The sequence below is a fragment of the Chiloscyllium plagiosum genome, chromosome 14, assembly GCF_004010195.1.
Source record: "Chiloscyllium plagiosum isolate BGI_BamShark_2017 chromosome 14, ASM401019v2, whole genome shotgun sequence".
In the NCBI taxonomy this organism is placed as follows: domain Eukaryota; kingdom Metazoa; phylum Chordata; class Chondrichthyes; order Orectolobiformes; family Hemiscylliidae; genus Chiloscyllium; species Chiloscyllium plagiosum.
Window position 1 is genome coordinate 33,957,269 of NC_057723.1, and position 25,437 is coordinate 33,982,705.

Consider the following 25,437-nt stretch of genomic DNA (forward strand, 5'->3'; position numbering starts at 1 on the left):
CTTCTCTAGTAGGTATATCCATATACTGAATCAGAAAATTGTCTTGTATACACTTAAGAAATTCCTCTCCATCTAAACCTTTAACACTATGGCAGTCCCAGTCGATGTTTGGGAAGTTAAAATCCCCGTACCATAACTACCCTTTTATTCTTACAGATAGCTGAGATCTCCTTACAAGTTTGTTCCTCAATTTCCCTCTAACTATTAGGGGGTCCATAATACAATCCCAATAAGGTGATCATCCCTTTCTTATTTTCAGTTCCACCCAAATAACTTCCCTGGATGTATTACCGGGAATATCCTCCCTCAGCACAGCTGTAATGCTATACCTTATCAAAAATGTCACTCCCCCTCCTCTCTTGCCTCCCTTTCTATCCTTCCTGTAGCATTTGTATCCTGGAACATTAAGCTGACAGTCCTGCCTATGCTGAGCCATGTTTCCGTAATTGCTATGATATCCCAATCCCATGTTCCTAACCATGCCCTGAGTTCATCTGCCTTCCCTGTTAGGCCCCTTGCATTAAAATAAATGCAGTTTAATTTATTAGTCCTACTTTGTCCCTGCCTGCCCTGACTGTTTGACTCACTTCTGTTCTCAGCTGTACCTGTCTCAGATCGATCTCTTTCCTCACTATCTCCCTGGGTCCCACCTCCACCTCCCCACACCCCCCACCTTACTAGTTTAAATCCTCCCAAGCAGTTCTAGCAAATTTCCCTGCCAGTATATTAGTCCCCTTCCAATTTAGGTGCAATCCGTCCTTCTTGTACGGGTCACTTCTACTCCAAAGGAGATTCCAATGATCCAAAAATGTGAATCCTCCTCCCAAACACCAGCCATGCATTCATCTGCTCTATCCTTCTATTCCTGCTCTCACTAGCTCGTAGCACTGGGAGTAATCCAGATATTACTACCCTAAAGGACCTCCTTTTTAAATTTCTGCCTAACTCTCTGTAATCTCCCTTCAGAGTCTCAACCTTTGCCGTTCTAATGTGAACAATGACTTCCTGCTGGCCCCTCTCCCCCGTGAGAACATTCTGCACCCTCTCTGAGACATCTGACAAGTACATATCACTGCAAAGGCCATTTTTGCTCCTTCACAATCTACAGACCCAAAAAATAACACCGTCTTATTCCTCTACAAACACTGCCCCAGGTTAAATTAATAGTTATGGCTTATATTTTAAGTTTAATCAAGAGACTTATCTCCAAAAACATATAATCAAGAAAAAATCCACTATATTCACTACTGCAGCCTTTCTCTTGGACAGACTTCAAACAATAATTAACTTATCTGATTCTGTGCTGTGAACGTCGCCTAACAGTTCCTCCAAGATTAGTTGTGAATTTCACTCTTTGTTAATTTTCCCAGATGCACTCCGATGTCCAGCGATACACTAATTCAAACAGCAAAGGCAGTAACTGCAGGTTCTCTCTCTCTCCCCTGCACTGTCCTCACCATGTGCTTCCTTTGTCTGCTCTTCTCCCTTTTAAACTGCTGTTGTTTTGACTTTTTTTTCCAAAGTTCCAAAACAAAACAACAACATAAAACAGTAATTGCTGCTCCTGGAATTCGAGGAAATCACCTCCACAACCTAAAACCTCAAAAAATAAGAGCAGCTCTTACAGCCAGAAATTTTTCCTGTCCTCCATCTTGGATTACCCAGAATCATTTAATTTACAACATATTTCTTTTTCCAAACATCTGATAAAATTCTTTCTGGAAATATGCTTTAAATCGTCAAAAATATTTTGAAATGCAATTAATAATAAGAACCAAGACATATTCAGCTATATTTATTAATTGACTAGCAATTGGTTATTAATTGCTGCTCGGATTAAGTTACAGGATGTAATTTTCTTTATACAAGGTCAGTTGTACTACTCCAGTATTACACTTAACTCAAATTCTAATACTTCTAAATTTTAGTGCAAAACGCTTGAATTGTAACAAGCGGACTGTATTCTGCCCAACTGGAATGCTTTTCCTTTAAAGCGCAAAGCATGCTTTGTGATCACTTTAACAATATTTCCTCATAGGCACATTCTTAAGTCAACCAAAGTGACTTTTGCTCTAAATTGATAGCCAACAGTAAATTCTTAGATCTTCCTGAAGGTCAGAAACCAGCAAAATTGAATGACTTTCACTCTTTATCACAGGTTCAACACTCAAAGTGCAACAACTGAAGTGTGATGAATTCAGATACCTAGGGAATAGGAATGCTGAAAAAATGAAATTGATTTCCTGTTTGAACCTTTCAATGAAATATATATTCTTACATATATCATTGGGCAATGGGAGGGGGAAGGTGCTCGGAGGTTCGGAAGTGTGAAAGATCACAAGTGAAAGTTTTATATCTCAGTAGAATTACTGGTGTGTAGTAAATTATGTCACCTGCTTTATTAGCTATGCATATTCACAGTAAGAATGCAGCAAAATGGTGGCTGGCAGAAATTTAAAGACCCCAGGTCGCAAAGCTGAGTGATATTGAAATGCTCATGGTGGGCATCCCACGAACTCCAGTAGGCTATTTCTTATAATTCAGTGCGGTTACATGTAGGCAGTGACATAAGTTACATATTTGTATAAGGAGAAAAACATGAACTGTAATGGTGATCGTAGGTTTTTCTGCATCAGTTGAAATACGCATTGATTCAGCAGGGCATTTTTAAACTCAACAATGGCATAAAAGAATTGCATGGCTTCTTGTCTCAAAAATTGCAACTAAACAATCTCTTTATTGCATTAGGTAGAAGTTCCATAATTCCAATTTTAAACAGAGATTAACACGAAAATTAACAAATTAAATGAACAAGTAACTGTGTTTATGAATGTGCAAACTGCCAAATATTATAAATGGCTGTAGAACATTGCTGATGAAATATAACTGGGTATTTTATGAGTACAACAAAACAACAATAGTTATATATTAGTGAGTTTACAGCATAGATTTGTAGTTACTTACCATTTTCATTCGAATTTTCTGGAAACAGCATTAAAGGCCTCTGGCTACATAAGGGAGGCTTACATTCAAAACTCTTCCTCTGTGCAGAACTCAATGTTACATTTGGTTGAATTGTGGCAGTTTCTGGTACTATCTGAAAAATCTGTGAATGATATATGAAGAAAACATCATATACATCCTGAATTTAAATACTGGTCGCAATATGTTTTCTGGACATATCAGTGCTTGTAACAGCTCCGCCTACCATATCCCCAAACACACTCCTTTCCCTAATGGCAGTTGGCTCCACAAATACTAGTCATCACTCTTAAGCAGTCATCCTTCGCTGAAAGGCCTAGGCAGCATACAGTAAGACAAGAATTTCTATTCAACAGACGAGCAAAGCCCAACATGCCCTCATCCAATATTGCCACACACACGTTGCCAACAGCATTCATTGTACAGAAATGAGTGGCGAGGCCCTGTGGAGCATTTCTTCTCTAGTTTTGAAGGTCACTGAAAAGGAGTCTTGTCCTGCTCTCCTGCCCCTTCCCATCGTTGAAAACCAAACTAGTCTCCTTGGCAATCATTTAAATTGTAGAAGTTAGTTGCTATGCACTGATATTTGTCAATGTATTTAATTGTTTCTTGTTGCTTTGGTTAATCAAATTTCCATAAGGGACAGCAGCACAATACTAAGATATTAAATAATCTTGACAACTAATCTAATACTCTGGAGACAAGTTCAAATTTTACCAGTAGAACCTGGAAATTTAAATTCAATCAATTACTAATTCTGGAATAAAATACTCGTCCTCTAAAGCCACCAGATTACCAAGAACATTCATCTTCAGTGAAGGAAATTTACCATGTTTACCCGGTGTGAGCTAAACATGACTCCAGATCCACAGCAGCATTGTTTACTCTTAACTGCCCTCTGAATAGCCTACCAGCTAAGTTCAATGCATGTCTGTGTAACAACATCCCCCTTCTGTCCTTGTCCTACCTAAATCTTTCCCAAAACCTATTATGTGTCTAATTTTTCCCAGTTCTAACTAAATGTCCCTGCCTTGAAACACTTATTCTGTGTCTCTCTCCACAGATGCTCCCTGACCAGTTATGTGTTTCCAATATTTTATGTTTTTATTTCAAATTTCCAGAATATGGAGTATTCTGTTTTACATTAATCATGCAAAGGACACAGGCATACAAGTTAAATTATGGGAACATCCGGTATTACAAGAGTATCCATTACTGGGCAAGTGATGGCTATACCAATGGGACAGTCAAAACCTAACTGCGCTGGAACCAGAGCTCTAGTAAGTCATATAACGAGGGAAGCACAGATTGCTTTAAAAATGATGGTACAACACTGAGTTTGGATGGATGAACCAAATCAAGAGGTGGAGTCAAAGCAGGAGACCAAAATAGTAATTGAGAAATGAAGGTCACAGAATGGTAGGAATGAAGTGAGAGAATAAATTTTAAAATATATTAACATTCAAGACTACACATTACAAAGATAGCAGCTAGACAAAAGGCTACGTATCTGAAAGCATATAGTATTGACAACATAAATAAATTGACAACACACACTGAATATATATAATCTGATAAACACTACGAAGAACTGGTCAGTAGAAAAACACTGCACTTGAAATGGTAATTCTGTTTCTCTAGCCATAGATGCTGCCAGACCTCTTGAGTTTTAGAATAGTCTCTGAATAAAAGGGTGCCAACTTAAGGCTGAGATGAGAAGGAATTTCTTCTCTCAGAGGCTTGAGTGTATTTGGAACTCCTTGCCACAGCAAGTTGTGGGGTCAGAATCCACAATATTTGGATATATAATATATATTTAAAGCTAAGACATAAATACTCTTGATCAGTAGGGGAATCAAGGTTTATGGGGAAAGGTAGGAATATAGACATGAGTGTCAGATTAGCCAATATTGCATGGTGGAGCAGGATTGAGTGGCTGAAAGACCTACTCGTGTTCCTATTTCTTATGGTCTTCTAGTCTTTCTCCAGCATTATGTTGGTTTCAAATTTTCAGCACTGCTGGAATTTGCTTTAATAGAAATTAAATGATTGAAATGTTACAATTTTAATGACAATACACGAACAGATAGATTTAGGGGACATTCATACACAAATGTTTGAAGGTGGCAGATTTGTAAAAGAGTAGTCAATAGATCATAAAAGATCCTCAGTAATATTAAAATTGTGTAGAATCCAAAAGCCAGGAAGTTAAACCAAACTTAAATAAGATATTAATTCAGTCTCAATTACAATGCTGTGTTCGAAACTGAGTATTAAACATAAACAAATCATGAAGTTTTGAAGAGAGTACAGAAATAATTGCTAAAATAATTTCAGGCATAATGAATTACAGTTATGTACGTAGGCTGGAGAAAAGGGATTGTTCTCCATTGAGCAGAGAAGGATAAGAGATTTCTTAATATCATGAAATGTTTAGACAGAGGAAATAAAGAGAAATCCTTCTTAAATAGTAGAAGGATTACTAATAAGAGAATGCAGATTTAAGATTAATTGGCAAGAACCAGAGATGACAAGAGATAAAACTTCTTATAACAGGTGGATTGGATTTAGAATGAACTCTCCAACGGGGTGGTGGGAACGTATCCAATTTCAAACTTTCAGAAGGGAAATTGGTAAATACAAAAGGATAAAATCACAGGCATATTGGAAAAGAGCCAAGTGTTGGGCCCAACAGGTCTGCCCTTAGAAAGCACTAGTACAGATATGATGGACCAAATGATCTATTTCTTGAAGTGCTATACTATTCTACAGTAAAGGACTATGAATATTTGCAAAACAGTGAATTTGAGCAAAGCATGTGAAACTCTTACCTGTTCATGGTTTTCTATTAGAATTTCAACAACTATATTCTGGAACTTGATATCCATGATTGCTGCTACAGTTTCCTCCTTTGGTCTAAGCAGAGTTGGTCCAAATACCACGCCCAAGTTTGCCACGGTCATCAGATTTTGTTTGTGGTTTTTGGACACCCTGGGCAACAAGAAAGAATGAACTCACTGACTGAAGACAGACCTACAAAATTATTCTAAAATATTGCAATTACTCAAAACAAAACAAAGCTACCAGCTCAGCTTCCTAAAACATAGATTAGCAAATTCTTGGAAAATGCCACTTTTGCACGTTATTAACTCGGTTACTGAGACTAGCTGCTGTACTCCAGTTGATCTCTACACATCTTTAAACAAGTCTAAGCTGCAGAAAAGTTCCTATAGTCAATATTTGATCCATTTGCTCTCTTTGGTATCTGTATCACAGACAACTGCCAATATGATTTAAGTATGAATTAGATAATAAAAATGAAAGTTATTAGCAGTCAAGTAAAAGCAAAATGCTGCAGATGCTGGAAATTTTAAATGAAAAAATAAATTATAAACTCAGTATATCTGGCAGAATCTATAGAGAGAAAGAAACAGAGCCAATGTTTCAAGTCTAATGTAATTTCTTCAGAGCACATTGTCATTTCAGACTCGAAACATTAGCTCTGTTTCTCTCTCCATAGATGCTGCCAAACCAAAGTTTCTTGTTTTAATGGGTGCTTTGTTTTTATTTCAAAGTTATTCCTATCTTAATTATGATTTAGCTATAAACAAATTAAAATTCAGATAAAAACGTGATAAAAGATTTTTGTGACATATTTATGGAATGAAGTATATATAAAACAAGGCAACATGAACATTGTCATTCTCAATAATCGCAGAGCCTTGGGGGAAGATGAAGCTATAGTGATCTGCAGCCTCAAGTGTCTGTGGATGATGCATCTTGACCCACCTGAAGATTCAATATTACAGAATCAAATTTTCAGCCAATCTGATCACAGTATGTAATATCAAGAAGCAGCCTAGCATATTAGTTTACATCTAAGGCCTTTGGCCCCAATGATTACTTAGCTGTAGTCCTGGCCACCTGCTTCAGAACTAATAAGGCATAATTAAATTGTTAATGCACTGACATTTGGCCGACAAAGTAGAAAATCATCTAAGTTCAACTATTACCCATAAAACCGGACAAAACCATCCAGCTAATTACACCCATCAATCCCCTGCACCTCAAGTGATCTACATTCAATGATTAATAAACTGATGGCAGGGCTCCTCAATGTTACCACCACCTGGCACAGACTTAGCATCAAGCTCAATGCTTTGCTGGATTCTGCCAGGGCCACTGAGCTACAAACCTCATTGAAGTCTTGCTTCCAACATGAGAACACACAGAGGATTCTGAGGAGTATGGACAGGCTGAAATTGAAAGGATGGCTCTTATGTTGGGGTAATCTAGAATGATGGGGACACATTTGAAGAATATGATGTCACCCATTATTGATTTATTAAGTTTGAGATGGACAGATTCTTGAACTAAAAGGAGGATTGTAAGAAATCAGAAGAAAGGGAGAGTTAAGGTCAACATTAGATCAGCCTTGAATGCAATGAATGCTAGAGCTAGATTAAGGGCTATTACATGTTCCTATGCCCTTTTTTAAAAAAAGAAATTTTTTTTTGACTATTACAACAAATACAAAACCAAACGATTCAAACCAATGTTAAGAAAACCCACTAATTACATAGATAAATAATTAACTAAAACAAAAGGATAATAGAAATAGTGATAACACAGCTTAACAAAAAGCAATATCCCTCGATCATGGAGTGCATGAATTTATACATATTCATGTGTTCGTAGTTCCTCTTCTCTGGGTACCAGATTCATTAAACAGAATTGCTATGGCTATCTAAAGGCCCTTATAAATATGGCGGACAAATCTGTACCCAGGTAGTTCAAAAAGGGCTGCCAAGTCGTATAAAAATTCTCAGTTTTATGATGCACCGTATGTGTAAGGAAATCTAAGGTGACGTGTTCCATGACTAGCTTACGCCAGCCCAACAGCCCCGGGGGATTTTCAGTCACCCACCCTAACAAAATGTTCTTTTTTGCACAAAAAGTGAGGATACTGAAAAGCCTTTTTTTGTGTGCATCTAATGGAAGTGAATTAATACAGGTAAGAGGAGGAGATACCGGGCCCATCTCCACCTCCGTCCCCAAGACCTTCCCTATTTCGCCTACCACAGCGTACCAATCTGCCTGCAGCCTGTGGCAGGACCAGAGTCAGTGAGTGAGCATGCCCATACTCACTCTGCATTTAGGACACATTGGAAACGCTCCCACTTTAAATTTTGGAGGCAGTCTGGACCCAAGTGGGCCCTGTGGAGAATCTTCAATTGCAAGGCATGGGTTCTGTTGCAAATCAAGATCCTTCTTACATTTTCCCAGATATCCTCCCATACTTCAGAAGAAATCTCAACATCCAGCTCCCTCTCCCATACATGACAGACTCGTCCGGGGTACCTTCTCCCAATAGGTGATAAACCTTGCTAACAGAAAGTGTACCCTCAGTGCTCAGCACCCTCTTCTCCATGTCAAACCTATAAAAATCAGTTAGGTCTCTTTTTGTATGAAATTTCTAATTTGAAAAAAATGGAAGAGGTCCCTACTGGGCAACTCATATTTCCGAGTCAGTTGGTCAAAAGACATCAGTTTGTCCCCTTCGAATAAATCACTCAGGCAAGACCCACCCCGCTCTACTCAGTTTAAACGCTGAGTCCATCATCCCTGGCTGAAATCCCAGCATAACAACTATGGGTGCAAAAAATGAAGTTCTGGAAAGATTGCCCTCACTCTGTTGTAATTCCCTCCATGCCTTGACAGTATTAATGACTATTGGGCGAAGACAATATTCCATAATTGTCTTCACTTTGTCCAAGAACAGCTGGCTAATAAGGGGGCATCTTGCTTAGATGCTTTGATGTACAACCAAAGTGAGTGAGGGTCTCTTCGGGCCCTGTCATAAGTTTAATTGATAGTTTTTGATAGCTGGGAGGCCCACTCCTCCCAGCCAATAAGGTAACTGCAGTCTAGTCAGTCTGATTAGGGGTCGACGTGATACCAGATAAAGGAACTGAACCAGACATTCAGTCTTCTAAATGTTTGTTTAGTAAAAAGCAGAGGAAGTATTTGCATTGGATACAACAGGCAGGCAGAATATTACTTTTAAGGAGGGCTATCTGACCAAACCGAGAGATCGGAAGTACTTCCCATCCACGAAGGTCCTGCTTGATTCTGTCAAATAAATGGGCAAAATTGGTTTTAAATAGCCGATCAAAGATGGGGGTAATAAACATATCTAAGTAGAGAAAGCCCTCCTGTGACCAGCTGAAGGTAAATTAAGATTTGTCCTCAGGGTCAGGCATTGTTAGAAGACCACCGATGGCCTCTGATTTCACAAAGTTGATCTTTTAACCCGAAAAGCCTCCAAATAAATTAACGTCTTGTATCAGATGCAGCACTGAGACTGATGGGTGTGATAAAAAGACAAGGATATCATCTGGATACAATGCAATCTTACACGACTTTGTTCCCACTTATGGAGCAGATATATTGGGATCTCTACGTACTTCCTCCGCCAGCAGTTCAATCACCAATGCAAAAAGCAACAGCAATAAAGGACAGCCTTGTCGACTGCCCCTAAGGAATATTGAAATTGCTTGACCACACACCACTGGTGAGGACTGCGGTATGAGGGTCACTATACAAAACCTCTATCCATCTGTGAAGGCCTCGTCCAAGCCAAATCAATTTAACGTATAAAAAAGATACGGACACTCGACCCATCAAATGTCTTTACCGTGTCTAAAGAGATCACTAATACCTGTACTGAACATTGTTGACATACTTGGATCATACTAAGTAACCTCCTGACATTGTTCAATGATCTGTGACCTTTTATAAACCCCTTCTGGTTAATGATGGAGGGCAGTACAGTTTCTAGCCTTAGTGCCAAAGTCTTAGAGAGGATTTTGAAATCAACATTCAGGAGTGTAATGCGCCTATAGGAAGCACAATCCTCTGGGGCCTTCCCTTTTTTAAAGATGAGAGAACTGGTCATTTCTCTTAGAGATAATAGGAGGCCATGACCGGGAGAGTTGTTAAACATACTCAGCATCGGTCCTGACAACATACTTATAAATTCCTTAGAGATCTCACTGGCGAGCTAGTCAGGCCCAGGCACCTTTCCATTTTGGAGATGCCTCACAGTCTCCTGCACCTCTTTCTCTGACAACAGGACATTAAGGAAAGATTCTTGTTCAGGGCTCACTCCTGGAAGGTTCAAATTCTTAAAAAAAAAGATCCCATCCTAACCAACCCATCCGCAAATCTTTCAGACTGATATAGTTCAGAGTAAAATTTCCAAAATTCTGCATTAATCTTTTTAGAATCATGGGTTAGATTTCCAGTGTCCTCCCTGACCAAGGTAATGGCTTGGGGAGCACCATTTTTCCAGGCAAGGTATGCTAAGTGCTTGCCCGGCTTATCCCCATGCTCAAACAGCCTCTGGTTTGCAAATGTATGCTCCGTCATGGTTGTATTGCAGATCAAAGCGCTAAGAACCTCTGCAGTTTAGCCAGCGAGGGCCTGTCAAAATATGCGTTTTAAGCTGCTTTCAGACACATCTCGAGCAAGCGTTGCTGCTCACCTGTCTGGTGCATCTTACTGGCCGAATAGGAAATAACTAACCTCATAGCATAGGCTTTAGCAGTTTCCCAGAGATTGGATGGATTACTGGTCGAGCCTGAATTAATGTCTAAAAAAAGCCTGAATTCAGTAGAAAGAAATTCAGTAAACTTGCTATCCTTAAGGATGAAGGGGTCCAATCGCCAATGCCTCAAATCTTTCATAGTATCATTACTCTTGACCATTAAATACACTGGGATGCGATCAGAAATAGTGATATTGACAATTGTACGTGACACCATTGAGCCCAAATGCACTGCGGTGGTCAAAAAAAGATCAATCCTGGTATGACATTTATGCAGATTTGAGAAGAACATGAAATCACTACCAGGAGGGTGAAGGTACCTCCAAACATCTACCAATCCCAGTTCAGCACATAAATCCCTTAATTGCTTAGATTGTGAAGATGATTTCTGAGGGCCTTTGGACCATCTGTCTGCCATAGGAACTATTAGACAACTGAAACTCCCCCCCCCCCCCCCCCCACAATAATACACTGAGATGCAGGGTTAACCAGTCTAGACCTTAAAGGGTTGGGCCGGGGGACAATGAACACTTAAGATCCTGTATTTCTCCCCATGTATCAGAGCTTTAAGGATGATAAATCTCTCGTGTGTGTCTTTAATACACTCTCTAACAACTTAAATGGAAGATTCTTTCTAACTAGAATGCCCCCCCCCTCTATTCCTCGTATTGAAAGATGAGAAATAAATCTGGTCACACCCATTCTGTTGCAGTTTCAAATGCTCTGCATCAACTAGGTATGTTTCTTGCAACAAGGAAACATCCACCCTCTCCCATTTAAGACAGGAAAGTAACTTTCTTCCTCTTGACTGGCGAGTGACTCCCCTTAATGTTCCAGGTGCACCACTTGAACACACCCTTAGTCATAGCACCATTTCGACTCCAGAGAGGGAGAACTCAAACTTCAATGCAAGAAATCCACAAAACCCAAAACTACACAAACTAACTACAGCCAACAAATCTATAAAACTTAAAAACTATATACACCAAAAAGAAAAAAAAATCACCAAAGGCACTGATTAGAACAATTCACCCACACCCCCCTCCCCCCAATTCAGATGGGCAGCTACACATCCCATTACCCTACTAACCATTCCAAACGCCTTCTTAACTCCTACCAGCTGGGGTCGTACCACATACACTGGCAGCCCGGTAGTAGGGGGAACAAAACAAAAACAAGTTAAAAATAAATATGTCACCCATCCCTTGGTATAACTTAGCTTAGAGACGAAGGGTAAATACTCTATTGACCTCGAGCACAAGTTAATGGAACTTATTATCAACAGAAAGGAAACTCCACCAAGTCATCTTTAAAGGTCAGCAAACCCGAACAGCTCTGTCCTCTATGCCTATTTGATCGTCCTATTTAAGTCAGCATGTACACAAAGTTCCTCGTTTTCTCTGGCGAGTCGAATAAAAGTATACATCTATTATGATTGATCCGAAGCACCACTGGTTATCTTAAAGAATACTAGATCCCAAGTTCTCTCAATCTCTTCTTGATGCCATTATAGGACTTTCTTGTCTTGATAGAACATGACCCTGGAGCTCCCACGCACAAGTGCCCTTGGATCCCTCCCCTAGACTCTGGAAGCTTCATGGACTCTTTGCTTGTGTTTATAATGATGAAACCTTACTCGGACAGGATGGAGGTGCTGGTCCATACCTGACTTTTGTGCCACCACCTGGTGGGCTCTCTCAATCTTTAGCTGGAAATGTGTTGCTGGAAAAGCGCAGCAGGTCAGGCAGCATCCAGGGAACAGGAGAATCGACGTTTCGGGCATAAGCCCTTCTTCAGGAATGAAGAAGGGCTTATGCCCGAAACATCGATTCTCCTGTTCCCTGGATGCTGCCTGACCTGCTGCGCTTGAAGAAGGGCTTATGCCCGAAACGTCGATTCTCCTGTTCCCTGGATGCTGCCTGACCTGCTGCGCTTTTCCAGCAACACATTTCCAGCTCTGATCTCCAGCATCTGCAGACCTCAATTTCTCTCAATCTTTACCCTTCCCTTTTCAGCCTCCAAACTAAGGTATTCTGGGAACCACTTCTCAAAGAACTCTACCGGTCACTCACCTTCCGTCCCCTCCGGTATGGCAACAACACGCAGGTTCTTTCTTTTGCCTCCATTTTTGAGATCATCCACCAGATCCAACAAGCCATGGACCTGTGTTTCCATGTGTTGCTGAACAAAGAGACCTTGGAGTGCAGGTTCATAGCTCCTTGAAAGTGTAGTTGCAGGTAGATAGGATAGTGAAGAAGGTTTTTGATATGCTTTCCTTTCTTAATCAGAATATTGAGTACAGGAGTTGGGAGGTCATGTTGCGGCTGTACAGGACATTGGTGAGGCCACTGTTGAAATATTGTGTGCAATTCTGGTCTCCTTCCTATTGGAAAGATGTTGTGAAACTTGAGAGGGTTCAGAAAAGATTTACAAGGATGTTGCCAGGGTTGGAGGATTTGGGCTATAGGGAGAGGTTGAATAGGCTCGGGCTGTTTTCCCTGGAGTGTCGGAGGCTGAGGAAGGTTCCGACCTTATAGCGGTTTGCAAAATCATGAGGGGCATGGATAGGACAAATAGACAAAGTATTTTCCTTAGGGTGGGGGAGTCCATAACTAGAGGGCATAGGTTTAGGGTAAGAGGGGAAAGATATAAAAAAGACCTAAGTGGCAACGTTTTCACGCAGAGGGTGGTACGTGTATGGAATGAGCTGCCAGAAGAAGTGGTGGAGGTTGATACAATTGCAACATTTAGAAGGCATCTGGATGGGTATATGAACAGGAGGGATTTGGATGGATATGGGCCAGGTGCTGGCAGGTGGGACGAGATTGGGTTGGGATATCTGGTCGACATGAACGAGTTGAACCGAAGGGTCTGTGTCCATGCTGTACATCTCTATGCCCGTGACTCTATGACAGTGAATCATATGGTCACAAACTTCGTAACAAAGATGTCTATGAGTTCATCGCACACTGCTGGAGGCGAGGATCAAGAACTCTGTGAGAAAGGTTTCGAGTAAACAATTTGTAGGGGCTTACCATGGTATTCCATGATGATCCTGAAATAGACAGTTATTTCCAAAGTTGAGAATAAAACTTCACAGGGCTTCCAAATCTAGGACTGGAAGGTTAGATAGGTTGCCTGCCATAAATATTCAACAAGTTTTGAGAAGATAAATGTTTAAATCTGTGACCCACTGATTTTACATGGCAACAACCCACCAAGGTGAGAGAAAATAATGTTCTAATGGGGTCTCGAGCATTGAAAATGAGGGTGGTTGCAGAAATGTCAAGACTACCAGAAGGTCAGGCAAGGTTGGACAATTGAGATATCGAACTTGAAGTTGTAGGTCAATATGAAGGCAGCCTTTTGCAGTGATAGACAAATAAATCACGCTGTGGATGAAAGTGGGAGTGGGTTAGTGAAGCATGATATAGGTAAAGATCAGTCCAAGGAAGTGATGGGAAATGGCCTTATCTGTGGTGGATACTCTGGAAGTGGCAAGGCCACATGAGCAAAAGCAGTGGCTGCAAATATAGACTGGGGAATTTATGTGGAGGGAGAGATTAAGGATGAATAGGAGGGTGCTAATCTCAAGAGCAAATGGACAATGATGAAATGAGATGGAAGTTGAAATCTCAAAATTAGTTGTTAATGTGTAGATAATGGAGGAGGAAAACAATGCAGATACAGTCGGTTCTGATATCCCACAATAGTTCTGGTCTTGTGCAGTCTCGTGTTACAAGAAAATCACGAAAAAGCCACACCATTTAAATTAATGGGAACAGAATTGCATTATTGCCAATATAGGAAAGGAAAGTTCACATTCTACAAATAAGGGTCTAAATACTTCAAGCGCATTAAAGCTAATTCACATTGAATAAACGCGTGTTATAGCAGAACTGACTGTAGTTGGTGAGAAATGTGCCATGTGCCATAGTTGGATAGAAGGAAGAGAACAAAGATTTTAAAAGAGAGGAGGTCAGAGGGTGGAACAAGCTAAAACGCTCAAAGGAGCAGAAAATCACACAAGGGTTAGACCGACGTGTGATTTTCTGATAAGAGACAAAGTGTCACTGCAATATTGGAGTAAGGTGAATGGTGAAAGCAATTGGCAGGTAGGAGGCTACAGTATATGACAGTGGCATCACTCCTCTATTAAGTTCCTATTCAATCCACAATACTGATGAATCATCAACAATGAACTCATTGCTTGCAGTGACCCTGTGAAAGCACAATGTGGAGGGAGATGCGGAGAGAGTGGTGAGATCCGACCCACTGACATAATCCACACGGTCAGCATTAGGAGAGTTCGGTTGGATTGGAAGAGGCGGTAATTGGCAAGCTTAGTCTGCTGCTAGGATATTGCTGAGGAAAGTCAGCAAGAGAACATTAGTGAGCACTTGAGATTGCTGCTTGTACTGAAAGCAGCCATGATTGGCCCTTCAGAATTCCAAAACAGGCAGACAGGGAACCCATGGATTACTCAAGAAGGAGTAAAGCTTGGGACAGCACAAGGTTAGGAAGTTTGAGAAGTAGTGAAGGAAAGAATTAGATATTTGGAAGAGTAGAGTACCAGAGAGTAGGGAGGTGAAAGAAAGCATAAAGATAGATCGGGCGCAAAGAAATTATAGAAAGCTTGCTTCAAAAAGGTGTAAACATAAGTCACTTGCTTCGAGAAATCACACACTTGAACGGACAAGATGAAAACTCAGGTAACAGAGATGAAACAATATGAGAGAGCCCAAGGTTAAATTCACAAGTCACATGGGGAGATAATGCTCAAAATTTGAGGGTGGACTGAATTTGACGCTTAACAAAACAGTGTCTATGCGGCAGATGAGTTAGTTCAGAAGTTACTTTCGGGATAGAGCACCAAAGTAAGCACTGATGAAAATACTGCATTGGGAATGAACTTCTAAGAAGTGTGCCAATCAGTGGAAGAGCAGAAAGATGATGGAAAATCGCAGGCCACCTTTAGATCAGGAAGCATAAAATTTACTTCAAGTCAGGACCATGGAATTCCAGCCAGATACAAAGATGCAGCCAAGAATAGCAGTGGACTCTGTTGTAAAGCGAAGGTTGACCCCTTCTGATAACTAAAACCGAAACATGCAGAGGCTAGTCTCACCTTATCATCTGTTAAAGTAGTGTGAAAAGTGGTATATACTATCTCTCACCAATCCGTTGTAAAGGAGTGATTAAATGAAATGAAATCCTTTCACTCACTCTATAATCAACAAGTAGCAATTTATTATTGCACTCCAACAATGAACAGATTTTCAGAACCACTAGCAATCCAAACAATTCCCCTCTAACTACGAACTGCTGCCAACTAAAACAAAATTCTAATGGATTGCTGTTCCAGTGAAATACAAGTCCCACTCATATAAAAAAAATAATAGAATTTAGTCTCTCAAAATTACAACTAGGATATGTCTTCAGGAATGCTGTGTGTCTTCTCTGCTGGTCTTCTTTCAGGAACACCTCCTCTTTCGAATTCTTGCATCAGGAATGTCTCTCTCTGTCGAATTCTTGTGTTAGTTCTTTTGTTAGGAATGTTCTCTCTGTGAATTAGCTAACAGTACTGTGGGACCTTTATTAACTAGATGGTGCTTTCTCTGAGAGCTGAAAGTTGTTATCTCTTGGCGGCCATCAGTTGGCTCTCATCCATTGTCCAAATGTCGTCTTCTTTTACACCCTTGCTGACCTATTAATTTCTTACAATAGGATTGAAGCTAGGTTGTCAAAACCAGCAGATTTAAATTGAATGGACTCTTGGTAGCTAAGTGCTTGGTTTAAATTGATTGGCTAAATTTAAAAAAGACTTGTTGCCTTGGCAAAAACTTTGTTTGGCTTTTCAATACAAAATGTTACAATTTGCATTAAAAACACACACATCTTTTAAAAGGGACCACACATTCTTCCCCCTTATCATTTGACAAACATCAAATTCTAACATCTTGTCTTCCAATTCACAAATGCTCTACCCAACTTCGCAACAATTCTCAAGGACAGAGATGCATAACACAGATCTCCTCTGGGGAGCAGAATGTCCAGGAGCACCACTTTAATCAATTTATTAGAATCTTAATTAATCTAGACTCAACTGTAATGGTATATCACATGCTTTTAATTTGACAGAGGAACATAATTCCAGATTTAATAACTTCAATTAGATTTTTATATTACTATGTATCCTACTGCCATCCTTTCACAAAATTGATGTCAAAGTACACTCGCTAATCTACTAAATAGCTGTGGTGATGTTTTACAATTTTGTAAGAGATGTCTAGTTTTAAAGAAATGCTGAAAATTTTGTAATGAATCAGACACCCAAGGATTAACACAAGGAAACTCTTCTCTCCACTTAAATTTGGTTGATTAAAACAATGAATTAAAACAAGGTGACTTTCTGCAAATCAAATAGACAATAGTTCTTAGTAGCCTTGTTTTGCATCTGCCCATAACATTCCCAGATTCTGGATCAGTGGTGCTGGAAGAGCACAGCAATTCAGGCAGCATCCGAGGACAGGCAAAATCGACGTTTCGGGCAAAAGCCCTTCATCAGGAATAAAGGCAGAGAGCCTGAAGCATGGAGAGATAAGCTAGAGGAGGGGGGGGGGGGGGAGAGAGTAGCATAGAGTACAATAGGTAGGTGGGGAAGGAGATGAAGGTGATAGGTCAGGGAAGAGAGGGTGGAGTGGATAGGTGGAAAACGAGCTGGGCAGGTCGGACAAGTCCGGACAGGTCAGGGGATCGAGTTTCTGCACCTATCCACTCCACCCTCTCCTCCCTGACCTATCACCCTCATCTCCTTCCCCACTGACCTATTGTACTCTATGCTACTCTATCCCCACCCCCACCCTCCTCTAGCTTATCTCTCCACGCTTCAGGCTCTCTGCCTTTATTCCTGATGAAGGGCTTTTGCCTGAAACGTCGATTTTGCCTGTCCTCGGATGCTGCCTGAATTGCTGTGCTCTTCCAGCACCACAGATCCAGAATCTGGTTTCCAGCATCTGCAGTCATTGTTTTTACCTCATAACATTCCCATATTATTTGTATGCAAGAAAGTATACAATTCATTCCTCTACTTCGCAAAACCAGTTTATAACATACTATGAAAAGAAACACTCCAAGATTTTTCTTTCCATTTAACATTTCTTAGCTCCTCATTGTCCACAGATGGTGACATCTTGCAAAATATCCAGATTACAGAGGAGGAAGTGCTGGGTGTCTTGAAACGGATAAAAGTGGATAAATCCCCAGGACCTTATCAGGTGCATCTGAGAACTCTGGGGAGCTAGAGAAGTGATTGCTGGACCTCTTGCTGAGATACTTGTATCATCTATAGTCACGGGGAAGATGTTGAAAGTCAAGAGGTTGGCAAACAATGTGCCACTGTTTAAGGAGGGTGGTAAGGACAAGCCAGGGAACTATAGACCAGTGAGCCTGACCTCGGTGGTGGGCAAGTTGTCAGAGGGAATCCTGAGGGACAGGACTGATTAGGGATAGTCAACATGGCTTTGTGCGTAGGAAATCATGTCTCACAAACTTGATTGAGTTTTCTGAAGAGTAACAAAGAGGAGTGATGAGGGCAGAGCAGTAGTTGTGATCTATATGGACTTCAATAAGGCATTCGACAAGGTTCCCCATGGGAGACTGATTAGCAAGCTTAGATCTCATGGAATACAGGGAGAACTAGCCATTCGGATACAGAACTGGCTCAAAGGTAGAAGACAGAGGGTGGTGGTGGAGGGATGTTTTTCAGACTGGAAGCGTGTGACCAGTAGAGTGCCACAAGGATCTGTGCTGGGTCCTCTACTTTTTGTCATTTACATAAATGATTTGGATGCGAGCATACGAGGTACAGTTGGTAAGTTTGCAGATGACATCACAATTGGAGGTGTAGTGTACAGCGAAGAGGGTTACCTCAGATTACAACAGGATCTTGACCAGATGGGCAAAAGGGCTGAGAAGTGGCAGATGGAGTTTAATTCAGATAAATGCTAAGTGCTGCATTTTGGGAAAGCAAATCTTAGCAGGACTTATACACATAATGGTAAGGTCCTAGGGAGTGTTGCTGAACAAAGAGACCTTGGAATGCAGGTTCATAGATCCCTGAAAGGGAGTTGCAAGTAGATAGTATAGTGAAGAAGACATATAGTATGTTTTCTTTCATTGGTCACAGTATTGAGTACAGGAGTTGGGAGGTCATGTTGTGGCTGTACAGGTCATTTGTTAGGCCACTGTTGGAATATTGCGTGCAATTCTGGTCTCCTTCCTATCGGAAAGATGTTGTGAAACTTGAAAGCATTCAGAAAAGATTTACAAGGATGTTGTCAGGGTTGGAGGATTTGAGCTATAGGGAGAGGCTGAACAGGCTGGGGCTGTTTTCCCTGGAGCGTTGGAGACTGAGGGGTGACCTTAAAGAGGTTTACAAAATTATGAGGGGTATGGATAGGGTAAACAGGCAAAGTATTTCCCCTGGGGTGGAGGAGTCCAGAACTAGAGGGCATAGGTTTAGTGTGAGAGAGAAAAGATATAAAAGAGACCTAAGTGGCAACTTTTTCACACAGAGTGTAGTACGGGAATGGAATGAGCTGTCAGAGGAAGTAGTGGAAATTGCAACATTTAAGAGGCATTTGGATAGGTATATGAATAGGAAGGGTTTGGAGGGGATATGGGCCGGGTGCTGACAGGTGGGACTAGATTGGGTTAGGATATCTGGTCAGCGTGGACGGGTTGGACTGAACGGTCTGTTTCTATGCTGTACATCTCTATGACTCTGTGACTCTAATACAGTCTGAGGAGTGACATTCCAAATTGAAATTAGTGGAGATTTCTGCAAAGGGCTACACCTCCATTGCAGCTGCTTCTTTTGAGCAGCAGTCTACAAGTAGAAACAGGGAGACAAGGATGTTGGTTGCTGGGGAGAATAAGTTGGAAGATAGGCCTGTTCCTCCCACTTGAACACACCTCCAAAGGAGTTAAGATGTAAAAACGCAATGGCAAGGCCAAAGGGAATGAGAACTAGAGGCAGCATGACCTGGGACAGATGAAGTATTACACAGGACTGAAGGAAAGCCTATCTTGGTAACTTAATGAGATATCAAACTTTTCCTGAATGATGTTAATCTACAACCCTCCCAGGCAAAGCAGATGAGAGAATGTGAAATTCACCTACTATCTTGGTGTCGCCACATAAGTTAGTCCTCTGTTTGAAGACTGTTCATAAAAAAGTCTTTTCTCATTTTCTGATTATAAAATACATTGAATACCTTCTTGTTCTAACTTTGTTCAGCAGCCTGCTTGTGTAAAAAAAATTGAAATATGCTGCTCACAAGAAAAAGATCGACAAGTTTGACTTTACTGGGCCTCTGTATCAAAAGTACACAAATTACAAACTGGTGGCGTAAAGCCATGATTTGCCACTTGAGAGAATACAATAGCAAAAGGAGTTACATGCAGAACATCATTTTATTACATTTAATAATTATCTAAAAATTAATGTATGCATTTGTAAAGAGAATATTAGTGAAAATTTATACTAAAACTCTATTAAATCAATTAAAACAGGGAGCTTTGTCTTACTTTGCCAAATGTTTGATTGTTATTTCCAACATGGCTCTGTTCTTTTCTGGGAGCCGATGCACATATTTATGAATCTCTGAAAGTCTCGATTCTGGATGATCCAATTCTAGTAGGAATTAAAATCAGAATTAAAATATTTACATCAACTAAGTTAAAAATCACACAACACCAGGTTATAGTCCAACAGGTTTAATTGGAAGCACACTAGCAACACTACAAAAGCTAGTGTGCTTCCAATTAAACCAGTTGGACTATAACCTGGTGTTGTGTGATTTTTAACTTTGTACACCCCAGTCCAACACCGGCATCTCCAAATCATGACTGCATCAACTAAGACTGATATTTTCACTTGAAAAAATACTATAATACTCATTTGTCACTAAGAGTTCTCAAGTTAGTCGGATGCCAATGCATGCAAAGGGTTAATAATGCAAGCACTCATTTGAAACAATTAGTTGGATTATTAGTTTGCTTAATAATACAGCTCACATAGGTTTCATAAAATGAACGTTGTGATCTTACGTCACCATTTAGAAAATATAAAGGACATTAAAATCATTAAAATGGTCTTTGACAAGCCCAGAATTGCTAAATGCCATCCACACTCAACAGAAAAGAACAAAGAACAGTACAGCATAGGTACATGCTCATCAATTTATCATGCTGACACATGATGCCTTCGTACCTTAAAAATATTTTTTCTCTACATGCTCCCATCTCTCTATTCTCTATCCTTTCATGTATCTGTCAAGATGCCTCTTAGCCATTGCTATTGTACCTGTGTCTATCACCTCTACTGGCAGGGGCTCCAGGCATTTCCCAAGCTCTGTGCAAAAGCCTTACCTCTCACATCTTCTTGAAACTTTCCCACTTTAACCTTAACCCGTTGTCCCTAGTAATTGATATTTCTACCCTAAAAACACTCCAACTATCTATTATATCAATGCCTCTCATAATTTTGTAAACTTCTATAAGGTCACCCCACAGTGTCTGACGTTCAAGTGAAAACAAACCAAGTTTCTCCAATCTTCTCTCATAGCTCATACCCTCCAAACCAGGCAACATTCTGGTAAACCTGTGAAGAGAGATCAAAAGCTCTATAGGACTGAGCAATTCTCCACCGAGAAATATCTGTCAATGAAAAGGGGTTAGATGGTTGTGCTGATCACGTATTCTACATGTGACACTGGTTTGCTTTCCACCCTAAGTTGGGCAACAGAGGGTTTGTTAGTTATGGGCAGCTGGCTAGAGTCGTGACTATGTAGGCTGAGCAAATATTCTGGAGCTTTGCTTCATTACACAAGAGTATTTATGGAGAATTTTCTCTGTTTTATTTCAATAGAATACGAGAGGAGCAAAGTGAACCTTTTGTCAAGTAGTCAACATCACCAAGAACAGTGGGCAAGGTGAGGACACGAGTATATATTTAATATTCTTATAACAAAAGGGAGTATCTGAGCAGATAACTTAAGAGTAAGCCACACTAAGGCAGCCAGGCCAGGTCAAATGCTCCTCTGTATGTGGAAGGCCAGGGATACTTATATTGCTTAAGGTGACTACATGTGCACTAAGTTAAAACTAAAAGAACTGCAGATGCTAGAAATCAGTTACAAAAACAGAAATTGCTGGAAAGGCTCAGCTAGTCTGGCAGTATCTGTGAAGAGAAATCAGAGTTACTGTTTCGGGTCCAATGGCCCTTCCCTACATAGTCACGACTCTAGCCAGCTGCCCATAACTAACAAACCCTCTGTTGCCCAACTTAGGGTGGAAAGCAAACCAGTGTCGCATGCAGAATACATGATCAGCACAACCATCTAACCCCTTTTCATTGACAGACCCTTCAGTCCAACCCGTCCATGCTGACCAGATATCCTCAAATACCAAGGAGCAGATTTGAAGGCAGATTTTGGAAAAGTGCAGAAGTAACAGGGTTGTTGTCATGGGTGATTTCAACTTCCTTAATATTGATTGGTACCTCTTTCGTGCAAGTAGTTTGGATGGAGCAGATTTTGTCAGGTGTGTCCAGGAAGGATTCCTGACTCAATATGGAGATAGGCCGACTCGAGGGAAGGCCATATTGCATTTGAAGAGAAAATGAGGTCTGCAGATGCTGGAGATCAGAGACGGAAATGTGTTGCTGGAGAAGCGCAGCAGGTCAGGCAGCATCTAGGGAACAGGAGAATCGACGTTTCGGGCATTAGCCCTTCTTCAGGAAGCATATTGCATTTGATGCTTGGCAAAGAACCAGGTAAGGTGTCAGATCTCTCGGTGGGAGAACATTTCGGTGTTAGTGATCACAACTCCCTGACCTTTACTATAGTCATGGAGAGGGATAGGAACAGACGATATGGGAACGTATTTAATTGGGGAGGAGGAATTACAATGCTACTTGGCACAAACTCTGGAGCATAAATTGGGAACAGATATTCTCAGGGAAATGCATGACAGAAATGTGAAGGCTGATTAGGCAGCACTTGCTACAAGTGCTGGATAGGTTTATCCCACTTGAGACAAGGAAGGGATGGTAGGGTGAAGGAACCTTGGATAACAAGAGATGTGGAACATCTAGTCAAGAGGAGGAAGGAAGCTTACTTAAGGTTAAGGAAGTAAGGATCAGACAGGGTTCTAGAAGGTTACTAGATAGCCAGGAAGGAACCAAAGAATGGACTTAGGAGAGCTACAAGAAAGAATGAAAAAGCCTTGGCGGCTAGATGAAGGAAAACCCCATGGCGTTCTACACTTAATGTGAGGAACAAGAGGATGGCCAGAGTGAGGGTAGGGCCAATCAGGGATAGTGGAGGGAACTTGTGCCTGGAGTTGGAGGTGATAGGAGAGGTCCTCCATAAATATTTTGCTTCAGTATTCATTAGTGAGAGGGACCTTATCGTTTCGGAAGACAGAGTGAAACAGTCTGTTATGCTTAAACAGGTTGATGTTAAAGAGGAGGATGTGCTGGAAATTTTGAAAAGGTGTGAGAATAAGTAAGTCCCCATGGCCAGATGGGATGTGCCCAAGGTGACGACAGGAAGCAAGAGAAGAGATTGCAGTGCCTTTGGCGACGATCTTTACATCCTCACTGTCCACTGGAGAAGTACCAGATGATTGGAGGGTGGAAAACATTATTCCCTTGTTCAAGGTATGGAATAGGAATAACCCTGGGAACGACAGACCAGTCAGTCTTACTTCTGATGTGGGCAAATTGTTGGAGAGGATTCTGAGAGGCAGGATTGATGATTATTTGGAAAAGCATAGTTTGATTAGAAATAGTCAGCACGGCTTTGTGAGGGGCAAGTCATGCCTCACAAGCCTGACTGAATTCTTCAAGCATGTGACAAAACACATTGATAAAGGTAGAGCAGTGTATGTGGTGTATATATAGATTTTAGCAAGACATTTGATAAGGTTTCCCATGGAACGAATTTGATAAGGCTCATTCACAAAGTAAGGACACATGGAATACAGGGGAATTTGCCTGTCTGGATACATAATTGGCTGGCCCATAGAAGACAGAAAGTGGTATTATATGAAAAGTATTCAGCCTGGAGCTCGGTGACTAGCTGTGTTCCACAGTGATCAGTTTTGGGACTTCTGCCCTTTGTAAATATTTTAAATGACTTGGATGAGGAAGTGAAAGGGTGGGTTAGTAAGTTTGCCGATGCCACAAAGGTTGGAGGAATTGTGGATAGTGTGGAGGGCTGTTGTCGGTTGCAATGGGACATTGACATGATGCAGAGCTGGGCTGAGAAGTGGCAGATGAAGTTCAACCTGGAAAAGTGCAAAGTCATTCACTCTGAAAGGTCGAATTTGAATACAGGTTACAGGGTTAAAGGCAGGATTCTTGGCAGTTTGGAGGAACAGAGGGATCTTGGGGTCCATGTCCATAGATCCCTCAAAGTTGCCACCCAAGTTGATTGAGTTTTTAAGAAGGCACATCATGTTTGGCTTTCATTAGTGGGGGATTGAGTTTAAGAGCCGTGAGGTTATGCGGCATCTCTACAAAGCCCTGGTTAGACCACACATGGAATATTATATTCAGTTCTTGTTGCCTCATTATACAAAGATGTAGAAGCTTTAGACAGGATACAGAGGAGATTAACCAGGATGCTGACTGGACTGGAAGGCATGTCTTCTGAAGAAAGGATGAGGGAACTAGGAATTTTCTCATTGGAGCGAAGGAGGATGAGAGGTGACTTGATAGAGGTGAACAAGATGATAAGAAGCATAGAGTGAGTAGCCAGAGACATTTTACCAGGGCGGAAATGGCTATAGTGAGGGGGGCACAATTTTAAGGTGACTGGAGGAAGGTTGAGGGGAGATGTCAGAGGTAGGTTCTTTACACAGTGGTGGGTGTGTGGAATGCACTGCCAGCAGTTGTAGTAGAATCAGAAACATTAGAGACATCTAAGCGACTCTTAGATAGGCACATAGATGACAGTAAAATGAAGGCTATGTAGGTTAGTTTGATCTGAGAGTAAGATAAAAGATTGCCACAACACTGCCTGTCCTATGCTGCACTGTTATACATTCTATATAAACAACTCAGCAAGGGACCCAGCAATCACTTCCCAAGCTACTCATAGAGTTCTAGGGTACACCTGATCAGGTCCTGGGGATTTATACATCTTTATGCATTTCAAGACATCCAGCACTCCCTCCTCTTTAATATGGACATTTTCAAGACATCACCATCTATTTCCCCACATTCTATATCTTCCACGTCCTTCTCCACAGTAAATACTAATGCAAAATAGTCAATTACTAATTCCCTCATCTCCTGTGATTCCACACATAGGCTGCCTTGCTGATCTTTGAGGGGCCCTCTTCTCTCCCTTGTTACCTTTTTGTTCTTAAAATATTTGTAGAATCCCTTTGGATTCTCTTTAACCCTATTTGCCCTATCTCATGTCCCCGTTTTGCACTCCTGACTTTCCTCTTAAGGATTCTCCTACGACCTTTATACTCTTCTCAGGATTCACTTTATCTCTGCTGTCTCTACCTGACATATGCTTCCTGAAGAAGGATTACACCGGAAACGTTGACTTCTACCTTCTGAAGCTGCCTGGCTTGCTGTGTTCTTCCAGCATCCTGCCTGTCTCCTTTGGATTCCAGCACCTGCAGATTTTTTGTCTCTTTTTTTTCTTGACCGAAACCTCAATTCCTCTCACTATCCAGCATTCTCTACACCTGCCAGCCTTGCCTTTCACCCTTACAGGAATGCACTTTTTCTGGACTTTCGTTATCTCATTTTTGAAGGC

The 25,437-nt window shown here is 41.0% G+C and overlaps 1 protein-coding gene across 11 annotated transcripts in view; it reads right to left on the minus strand.

Annotated features, from left to right (window-relative positions):
* Nucleotides 1–25,437, minus strand: part of LOC122556611 (rho GTPase-activating protein 26-like) — a 241,669-nt gene that overhangs the window by 59,446 nt on the left and 156,786 nt on the right. For all 11 annotated transcript variants that reach the window (XR_006313586.1, XM_043703510.1, XM_043703505.1 and 8 more), the window contains exons 16-18: nucleotides 20,183–20,288; nucleotides 5,814–5,973; nucleotides 2,965–3,106 (exon numbers count right to left, since the gene is read on the minus strand). Coding sequence is in view for 10 of the 11 variants with exons in the window: in XM_043703510.1 (XP_043559445.1) it covers nucleotides 2,965–3,106; nucleotides 5,814–5,973; nucleotides 20,183–20,288 (408 nt within the window). In the remaining variant the exon portion in view is untranslated. The remainder of the gene's footprint in view (nucleotides 1–2,964; nucleotides 3,107–5,813; nucleotides 5,974–20,182; nucleotides 20,289–25,437) is intronic.